Source organism: Neolamprologus brichardi, chromosome 14 (assembly GCF_056152115.1).
Source record: "Neolamprologus brichardi isolate AB-2024 chromosome 14, ASM5615211v1, whole genome shotgun sequence".
NCBI lineage: Eukaryota > Metazoa > Chordata > Actinopteri > Cichliformes > Cichlidae > Neolamprologus > Neolamprologus brichardi.
In genome coordinates, this window is record NC_142117.1 from 21,213,256 (window position 1) to 21,223,929 (window position 10,674).

The following is a 10,674-nucleotide window of genomic DNA, read 5'->3' on the forward strand; positions in this document are numbered from 1 at the left end:
TCATGGATTTCTTGATTATGTGCTGGCTGGTTGTGTTCCTGGTGTTCCATGTACGTATTACCAACAGGGAAGTTGCCAAGTGCCCGCTGGTGAACAGACTGAAACCTCAACACTCACAACATGATTGAAGGGTGTTTCTCCCATCTCTTCCTTACGATTTTAATTTTTGGGGGCATTAAAAATGCTAATACCGATATACCAGTCTGGCTCTACTTTGAACTTGACTGTTGGAGCCAGACAGCCTGAGCTAAGTATTTCAGAAACTGCTGATCTATTGGGATTCTCCCACACAACCATCTCTAGAGTTTACAGAGAATGTCTGAAAAAGAGAAAATATCTAGTGAGTGGCATTTCTTGTGGGTGAAAATATGTTGATGAGAAAGGTCAGGGGAGAATAGCCAGACTGCTTCAAGCTGAAAGGAAGGCAACAGTAACTTAAATAGCCACTAGTTGCAACTAAGGTATGGAGAAGAGCATCAGCAGAAGACCACACTGAGTGCTGCACCTGTCAGCTAAGAACAGTGAACTGAGGTTAGTTTGCATAGGCTCACCAGAATTGAACAACAGAAAGTTAGAAAACATTGCCTGGGCTGGTGAGTCTAGATTTCTGCTGTGACATTTGGATGGCAGGTTCAGAATTTGGAATAAACAACATAAAAGCATGGATCCGTCCTGGCTTGTATCAATCGTTCAGGCTGCTACTGGTGGTGTAGGTGTGGGGGATATTTCTTCCTAAATTTGGGCTGATTAGTACCTGAGCATTGTTTAAATGCCACAGCCTAACGGAGTATTATTTCTCACCATGTCCATCCCTTTAAAACTACGTGTAAAAATCTAACCTTTTTCTAGAGGGTAATCTTGCCTGGGTCAGTATACCCAGTATACCCTACTTGCACACAAGTAGCCTACTTGCTTTCATGGACCAAATGTGCCAAGTATTTTTAGTGGGTTTTTTTTCATTATGTACGTTTTTCTCTTTTCTTTAAGCATGCACTTTTGATGGAAGCGAATAGCTTCATTATGTTGTGGCATGCTAGTCTCCTGCTTCAAGTCACACGCACTGTGACCAAGATTGTTTACAGTGAGTATCTTATCTTGTTATCTCTGGGTTTGGCTGCAGCTCAAAAAAGAAGGAAAAAAACGCACTTATCGCTTTATCTTGTTTATCTGGTATAAGAAACAACACATGTTGTAAGATATCAGTCTATTCCTCCTCGGTGATTCAAACGCACCTCCTTCCCGGGCAAAGCCCCTGAACCTGATTTGGAATCAGCCGTGCAGAGTCAATAGGGCCGCTGAGAAAATGCATTGTCGGGGTTTCTTCAGTTCCGCCCCGCAACATGCATAGCGATGTTCTCGGCCAGTGAGAACGCTGCGCTTGGTAGAGGTTGTTTATGTGGAGTGCTCGGTAAGGGTTCCGCCCACTGAGGTATCTCCGATCGCAGGGCAGACAGGCAGAGAGTGTAAAATGGCGCACAGCTGTCGGTGGCGGTTCCCTGCTCGGCCCGGAGGGAGCAGCAACTCCGGTACCGGGAGGAGAGCGGGCCGAATCAGGGTTACTGCCTCTTTGCGGAGTGTCTCGGGAGCCCACCCTAATGCAGCTGGGCTCGGACCCGGGTTTGATGCTGCACTACAGGTCTCTTCGGTTATCGGGAGCAACCTGCAGAAATTTCGGGATGTTTTGGGGGAATCGAGCGACTCTAGCAGCACGGAGGTAAGGACGGGGATGACCCGGGAGCATCGGTAAGACAGCTGCGGGGCCAGAGTTCACGCGGAGGACTGCTGGTTACATGTGAGGCAGGGAGCTAACGGTTACTGTACCCAAACGTTGACCATCTTTCCGTCTCCCTGACGCTTAGTGTGGCTCTGAGCAAACTTGTCATTGCCAAGATGCTCAGTTAACTTTGAGTTGGTTATGTGGCCTTAAACTCCACAGTAACCCGTTACAGCGTTAACTTTAGTTAGAAGCAAGAAAAAACGCCAAATTATTTTATAGATATCTAGTCTCCACAGCTCTACTGGAAAGAAAGTTTTCTGCTCCTCAGTGCAGGAGTGTAAGGACGGGCTACATCCACTCAGTTTTGGGTGAACCAGTGCTAACGCTAGCTCGGCCAGAAGAAACCTCGGTGTTACAACGCTATTACAACATACAGTACACGTAACAAACAACAGCGATACTAGTTTATTTGGTGACCAATGTATATGGCGTAACTAAGGTGGGATTACTAGTTAGCAAGTTGTTATTAGCCTGGTATGAAGCCTTCATGCCTGCTTTCAAAATCATAAACACTAACACGGTAAAAGTTACCGTTAACATATTAGCTTTAATGTTAACCCACTGCAACTAACCAGCATTTAAACACGTTTTTAATAAATGGTGGCGTCCCTGTGGTGTAACAGCACCGTAGCTTCATGATAGCGTGTTATGTGTTTGAAAACAAGACATGTCAACTTGAAGGAGGTGAGAGTACACAATTGTGGTTTCTAACTAGCTAACGCGAACTTAGCGTCTGTCTCCAGCGAGAACGGCTACTCCTTATTCCCTTTACCTTTGCCCCAGCTCTCTATAGGGTTATCTTTGCCAGCTAAATAGCTTCGTATTTGCTCCGAGGACTGGCTGTTGGGAGTGAGGTGTCAACCTCCCAACGTAGCTGCTCGGTTAGCTCGCACGTTAGCTGTCTACATCTTACAGCTAAAACTACACCACCATTCTTCTCCTCCTCTCTGTGAGCGGCGTTATAAAGTTGCAGTTTTGCCCGGGAGGTTGCTGCGTTCCCCCCCGATTAGCATATTGCTACGTAGCGGGTTAAAGCATCGGAGCTAAACTTGGCTGAGCTCATGCTCCAAACGAAATCAGATCTATTGCTGTTTAGTTTTAAGCTAGGGAAGCTACCATGCTACGCACTACGTCGCGCTAGCCATCGGGGCTATTGCTGATGCATAGGAAAATGGGAGGTGGACATGTTTTCCCCTTCTCTGCACAGTCAGTGCGTAGCTAGTACCAAAATAATATCGGGTTTATAATGTTCTGAGATGACGCCTGATACACAGCTACACGGCGTTTGGCCGTTATTGAGTGTATATGTGTATAAGGTTTAGTGTGTGAATTCGCCGTGTTTTATCAGAGCAGTGGCTGGTGACAGTGCGCATGCAGGGCTGGCTACAATAACAACGAGCCCCTTCTTGACGGACCTTGTGATGTGGGGGTGTGTTCGCCTTAGCGAACTACCATCTTCCTTCTTCATGATGTGCAGCATGCGTTCATTGCAGTGGGAGTACACCGTGTGAGGATGTTTACCACCATCCAGTCTCAACATGGACCACTACTTATTTGTTGTTTGTTTTTTACTAAAGCACAGCAGTATGTGCATGTTTGCTCCTGAGACGTTTAACTGTAGTTTAAAAAAGAAATTTTGTTCTCACATTTGACATTTGGAATCTCCGTTTGGACAATATAATACATTTTATTATTATGTAGCTGCAGGGGGTTGTGGAGTATTGAAAAGTAGTTAATAATAGTTTATTTAAATTTTAAGAGAAAGTTTAATTAATTTTTTTAACTGAAATAATATATGGAGCTGGAAGTTCGGACCATGATTGGACCATTAAATCCTCTAAACTGCTTTATTTACTTTTGGAGTGCATTTGTACTAAATCAGTGTTACATGGCCCATGGAAATACTAACTTTACTGACTAATTTTGTGTTTAAATGGCTTTTTAAGCTTTTTCGCTCCCTCCCGTTTTTACTTTGGAGCACTGATAATGTATGTGTAGAGAGATTTGTCTGTAAAACCCTAGGGCAGCTTGAGTTGTATGAAGATTTCTGACACAGCATAGTGATTTTTTGGGGTGTGACTGTCCTTGTAAGCATAGGTTGTCCAGAAATGGTTAAGGCAAAGAGTTCTCCCATTTTTGTCCAACTGATAAGAAAGCATGCTATTTTGGGCCTTACCCAAGAGCATCATATTATTAAGAAATGGTTTTACTTATTAACAGTTCCTCCTGCTCTGTGTATCAGTTTATAGCATTAGTTTAGGATGTGTGGAGACAGACTGGATCATTAATTCCCCCTGGAACCTGAATCCTATGGAAGTTGTGGACACAGTATGGTGATTTCATTGAGAATCAGTGTAGTGCTTGTCTGGCCAGATCTGGGCAGGATTGTTCAGGCTCACTGCAGCCTGCTGAGTGCACAGGGCGACCCTGAACAGAGCGCCAGCCGGACACTCTCCTGCCCCTCCTTCCTTCATCCAGGCAGAAAAACCCAAATCCACTTCAGACACACACCACCCTGTCTGAGAGGCAGAGGAACTTTTCTTCTGACAGCTGCCACTTTGGAATGGATTACTAAGCCTATTGGGGTGGCTCAAAAGGGTGCTTGTTGGCTGTTGCTGTCCAAATTAAGGCATTTATTAGCTTTTGTATGTCTGCTGGGAATTCAGCTTCTTGATCCGGCCAAATTGTTGGTTCTTTTTTTTTTTTTTAATAATCTAATGTAGTCAACATTGATCTTTGTTTCTAAAAGTGACTTTAAAACCCATACAGCCTTAACCCAAGTCATGCTGTTCCCCTGAATCAGACTTTTTTTTTTTTTTTTTAACATAATTTTTCCTTTTTCGTTCTTGGTCCATTACATCTTGCCTTCTGCTGCCTCCACTTTACTCTCATGTAATTACCAATGTTTAATCATTCATACAAAACTACAGCTCAATAGATGTATCAACCTAAATGTCTCTTTGCCTCACTGGTTTGAAAGAAATGGTGTGTTTGAGCGGAAGGCGCTTGGGTCCAGCAGGTGTTTGGCCTATTTAAATAGAAGACCCCCGCCCACCGCCACCCATACACACACCCCTCCTCCTGGACCCTTCTTACCCATCCCCGAGACATCGTGTGGATTGGAGCAAGAGCTTTGTGTCTGCTTTTATTCCAGCCCTCACAAAGTGCGGCGGCTGAAAGAGTGCAGGCAGGGATATCAAAGGGTGCAGGGCAACCCTCCCCACCCACCTCCCAATGGGATAACGCTGGGTGGAGAATTAGTTACAGACCCTCCCACCCCTCCCATCCACGGCTTTATTCAGCTACAGCGGGCGGCAAGGAGCTTTCACCTCTGCTTTTGGAGTTGCCTGACTGGGAGAAAGGCGGCAATTGTGTCGTCTTTCTTACTCTTTGTGCGTGTGCGTGCGCTTGTGTGTGTGTGGTGGTAGGGGTGTCCCTCAGACTTTATGTCCCTCATTGCAATCAGGAGTAGGCGTGTCTGCTTTGTCTTTATTTTGATTAAAACTTTAATTCAAGCTGCCTCCTTAGATGGTTCAGAGGGAATGTGTGTTTGTGTGCCAGCCTGTGCAAGTGTTACTATGTTTGTGTGTGTTTGTGTAGAGAACAACACTCTGCCCCCCCCTCCCCAAGCAATCAGTCTGCTTGCCTTTGTCCACTGACAGTTTCCTCGTTTCCTCACATGTGAGGTGTGGAAAGAGAAGGTACCCCAACACGGGAGTGTGTTTGTTTTGGTCTGCACGCTGTTGAACAAATGTGAAGCAGTTGCACTTAGTGTTTGGACACTTGAAAAAACAAATGCCCACCTTTTGCTCAGTGCTGACAGGGAGGGTCACAGAGCAGTGCCACTGCTTTCCCTGCTGAGACCTTCTTGAACAGATATGTCATCACAGACATATAGGGTTATGAGCTCATTGCCAGTTTGCATTTCTGGAGCAGAGCATGGTGTCTGTGCCGTAAATCTAAAGGAAAGCTTCCAGGAATGAGTCAACAAAATGTTTTTTTTTTCTAGACTACCGGGGAAGAATGACTTCCTATAGAGTGTCTATTAGCATCAGAATAACCCTGGAAAACCTATAAATCTATGTGACATCCCTTTCCTGCCCTTCTTTTGCTCCACATCACTTGTTCAGATGTCTGAAAGTGGGTAACTTCTGAGTTTAAATGGAGCTTATGTAAATTTGATGATATTTCCACACATATAGTGTATGTGATTTTTTTAAAAATTTAATTTAATGTTTTTTGCAGTCAGGGTAAGGCGAGGATCAATAAGGTAGCTCCTTTGACTGAGGCACTTTCCACACTGCAGCTGTGTCTGGCATTGGCTTCCGGCTTAAATCCTTGTTCTAGTAATTAGAGTTTGTCCAACTGCTTCTTTAGCTTATTGCATTTAATACACTTGTATGTAACTGCCAGGTAAATGCATCAAAATAGTCTCTATTATAAGAATATCACATAACACATATCACATTAACATAAAACTATGTGCTTCTCCATGTTGCTGCTAATGTGGATGGAGGTTCAGCCTTACATGCAGAAATCAGTGAAAATTAAGATCCTGGGATAGCAGCACCTTTCATAAACATAGAAAAACACATAAAAGTCATAAGCTGTCATGAAACTGCGACTGATTATATGAGTAGTGGTTAGGTTTTCCGGTAAGATCTTGATGTGGTAGGTGTTTGGGTAGCTGCAGAGTATGCTAATGTGTTTGTTACTGACTTGTGAATCATCACTTGTGACAGCAGTTGTTTGCTTGTTGTAAACTTTTTTACTGCCCATCAGGTATATTTAACATTACGGTCAACCGTGCTCATTAAATGACTGGCACGTTTTAAAGCAGAAATATCAGCTGTGAACTAAAGTGTTTTTAGTATGAGCGAGAGAAGTTTAACTTAAAAATGGGCTTATTTTATTTTCTGCCATATATATTGCAACAGTGGCGGATGCTCATATTAAACATGGTAAAAGTAAGGATTTCAGCACATGTGCAAATAATCCCTCTGACTCAAATACTCACTTTCACTCACTTTTTTTCTACTCTTGGCTCTGTTTGATATAGATAGGGGGATACCCTTAATATAGTCATCTCAGGCGCAGCAGACTCCTCCAGCTCTTCTGTTTATGATGCAGAGCCAGGTAGAAGAAATTTGCTTGAAAGAGAGATTATCTTAAAAAAAGCTTCTTTCAGGAAGAGAGTGAACTGAGGGGCTGCCCTGAAGCTCAGCATGAGATTTAAAAAAAACAAAAAAAACAACATGATTTGTTTTTACTGCAAATCATGCACGACCACTATTGGTGCTGGGTAGGGGTTTAGATGTGATATCTAGTCATACTGGTAATTCACTTGAAAAAGGTGAGACAAACAATAAAAGGGAAAAGTTGTGGCCGTGGTTAAAGCTTGCAAAGGTTTGCTGCAGATTCTAGTTTCAGGTGGGAAATGAACCCTTCTCAGCACCTCCCAGCCTTCTTTATGAAGCGTTGTACACCTCTTCCTTACTTTCTCCACTGAATTTAAATATTCATTGTAAAGTAAACTCAGTAGATCATTAGGGGACATGCTGACAAATCACAGTAAGATTTTTTTTACTTTTTTCTATACATATTCTGCTTCTATTATTTTGTCTGCTTTTGCTGTTCCGCCAGCCTAAAAGTGTAACTTTGGTTAACAAGAGCTAACATACAGTAGGTGGTTAGAATTGCTCTTGTTTTGCTAAATCTGGAATTCAAGAAACCTATCCAAAAAAACCAGAGAGATGCCGTTTGGAAACCCACCTGTTTAGCAAGGAATGCGTTTTGTAGATCAAAGCTGGGTTTCTACCCTGCCTTAGAAACAGATCCATCATCTGCAGCCCGTCATCTGTAGTCAGTTTGATTTCTCCTAAATGCTGTCTTATAAGGCGGTGAAAGTCCCATTAGCGTTGTCAAAGTGCAAAAGCTCTGTCAGAGTGATACAGAGAAATAAACCTCCAACCCAATTCCCATCTGTTTCACACCTGTCAGGGACAGTCCCTTGCATGTCCTGAAAAAATTAATGATGCTTCTGTCAAGAATCAGATTGGTTTCCCTTTCTCCAGCTTTAAGTAATTTATATCATTTAACTCATGTATGCATTGATCAGTAAGATGAAAAATGACAGACCAGCAGGGAAGTAGAACTGCTCAGGATTTCACACGGTGAGAGCGACGGCAAAAGCGAGCAAAGATGAAGGGTGCTCTTCAGCTTAAGAGATAAAGTGGAAGGGGGAAAAAAACAACAACAAAAAAGACAAACTCTGGTCTTTCCAGTAACCCCTTTCATCACTTGCACGTCGCACGACAACGTAGTACAAAACACTTCACCTCAGTAGTATACTACGGTGTTTGTTTACTTCTTGAAGTTACCTCCCTGTGCATGCACTGCTATTGAGCTCATGGTGAGCTGCGTGTTCCACGCGCTGCTGCTCAGTGCTTGTCAGTCAGTGGGAGCGAGCGCGTGAGCTAGCAATGAGTGAGTGACTGACTGAATGTGCGTTTGGAAGCAGGGCAGAGAGCAAGCAAGATTAAGAGAGGCGGGGGGAGGAAAGGGGAGTCTTGTCTTGTGTGTGGGAGGCATGTTTAGATTGGGTTTAGGAAGCTTCTGCACGAGCATGTTCAAAACCTCATCCCCTTTCATCCTCACTGCTCCCAAGAATGCGGTGCGCTCCCTCCGTTGTTGATGGTGCATGTGGTCAAGATGCTGCTTCCTTGTCTCTTTTCTCTCCTCCTCTCCCTCCTCCCACAACCCTCCTCCTTTAGCTCGTCGAGCATGCTGGTTTGCCTTGTCTTTGCTCCCCTCCCCCCATTTTCACTCCTGTGTTCTGCTTGTTTACATCTTGATGTGCAGCTCATGCAGGGGGGTGTGCTATCCCCCACCCCCCACCCCGCCCACCAAACTGTGTATGTGTGGCTGACAGAATTAGTACATGATCACAAGGGTGTGTGTGTGTGTGCGTGTGTGTGTGAGTGAGTGAGTGAGTGAGTGAGTGAGTGAGTGAGGGAGTGAGTGAGTGCAGGTACATGCGTCTGTGCAGCCTGCTCTACGCACTTGCCTCTGGCAAAGTACGCTGTAATGTCATTGACTGCTCACATTATCACAGCGACTCAGTGCTGTCCATCGGTACTCCCCCCGCCCCCCGCTCCGCTCTGCAACAAACACCAACCCAGAGCACCAGCTTGCTCAGAGAGGAGGATGCTACAATTACTGTGAGAAGAGGGTGAAATACAAAAAGAGCGAAGCATAAAAAAGGGGAGGAAAAAAGAAGCTTGAATGCACCATGAGCAGAGTGGGATGCTTAGATAAATACTGCAGGCCAGGAAAAACAGCGGTATTGACTGTCTGTTATTGTTGTTTGTTTATATGTGGAACAGCTGAAAACTGGCATTTGAGCACACATTAATGCTTCTTATGCTTTCTAATTAGATCCTACAGTTTGTCGTGCGTCTCAGCCACATGCAGCGTGTGTAACTCTTAAATGGTGCAAAGCAGTTTGCATGTAATTTTGCACTTACACTTAGATCGCAGCTGCTCTACAAACTGGGCCAGCGAGACCTTTACTGCATCCCCACGTGCTGCTATAAATAAACATGACGATATGACACACTCACCTCCACTCTTAAGCACATTGATTGTAAGAAGTAGTAGCACACAGAGGAGCCCAAAGATGCTAATCATCACTGAGGGATTTTTTTCTTTTCTGTTGCACTTCTCAAGGGTACATTGAGACATGAGAGTAAGGATACATTTACTATGCCAGAGTGGAGCTTACATAATTTCCCAAAATATTGAAATTAATTCAATATTACTGAGTAATTAAAGTCACATCATTTGGCAGTTATTAACCGTGGATGAAATATTTTATGGTGAAACATCAAAGTTTCATGCTAAAATTGCCTAAACTGATATATTTTTTAACATGTGACCATGATTCAGTGTCTGAATTCGGCTAAAGGCACAGATGTATCTAAGTGAATCCAAAGCTCAGACTGCTCTGGCTCAGCCTTAAAGCCACACTTTACATTTTTGCTCCTCTTGTTGAAAAGATGCCACTAATGTGTATTTGCTCTGCACTTCAGGCCTCATTGTCTTTTGTGCCTCTTTGCTCTGTCTGCCTGTGTAAGTGCTGTAACTCAAGGAGCAGGAGTACAGTGCTATGTGTTAGTCACCCAGTAAGATTTAGACGTCTGTGGTGGTTTGAGTCTTCTCAAACGTTAGGAATGCTATTCCAAAAACCAGAAAAATATGAGAGCACCAGAGTAAGCTGGAGTAGTCTGTCTTCAGGCGATCGAACACACTCAAGAGTTGTGTGTTCATCTTGTAATCAGAAGGTTGCCGGTTCGAGCCCCGGCTCGGACAGTCTCGGTCGTTGTGTCCTTGGGCAAGACACTTCACCTACCGCCTACTGGTGATGGCCAGAGGGGCCGATGGCGCGATATGGCAGCCTCGCCTCTGTCAGTCTGCCCCAGGGCAGCTGTGGCTACAACTGTAGCTTGCCTTCACCAGTGTATGAACGTGAGAGTGAGGGGTCCCGAAAAGCGCTGTATAAATGCAATCCATTATTATTATTCAATAATGACTCAAGTGTTGCACATCTAGGCCATCTCACTGTTATGTACTATGATTAATGCTCTAAATATGGTCTGTTCCTGTATTTTAGCATTACAAAATGGTGTGATTACAGGCGACTCATCTTTTTCCCTTTCTTGTGTTGTAGGAAGAAGCATTTGAAGGATTTGGACCGGTTGTTGAACAGAAGCGAGTACAGAGCCCTTCAACAACTTCCTCAGGTAAAATTTTAATCTGTCTTGGCTATCAGGGACTTTATAGTCAGTTTGAGATGACTCTACCTGTACAATTTTTCTATAGGTGTTGCTGTTTGTGCC

General features: G+C 44.0%; 1 protein-coding gene across 3 annotated transcripts in view; it reads left to right on the forward strand.

Annotated features, from left to right (window-relative positions):
- Positions 1-1,419: 1,419 nt before the first annotated feature.
- Positions 1,420-10,674, forward strand: part of kmt2a (lysine (K)-specific methyltransferase 2A) — a 38,600-nt gene continuing 29,345 nt past the window's right edge. For all 3 annotated transcript variants that reach the window (XM_006795470.3, XM_035909808.2, XM_035909807.2), the window contains exons 1-2: positions 1,420-1,714; positions 10,506-10,578. In XM_006795470.3, coding sequence (XP_006795533.2) covers positions 1,469-1,714; positions 10,506-10,578 — 319 coding nt within the window. In that variant the 5' untranslated portion in view covers positions 1,420-1,468. The remainder of the gene's footprint in view (positions 1,715-10,505; positions 10,579-10,674) is intronic.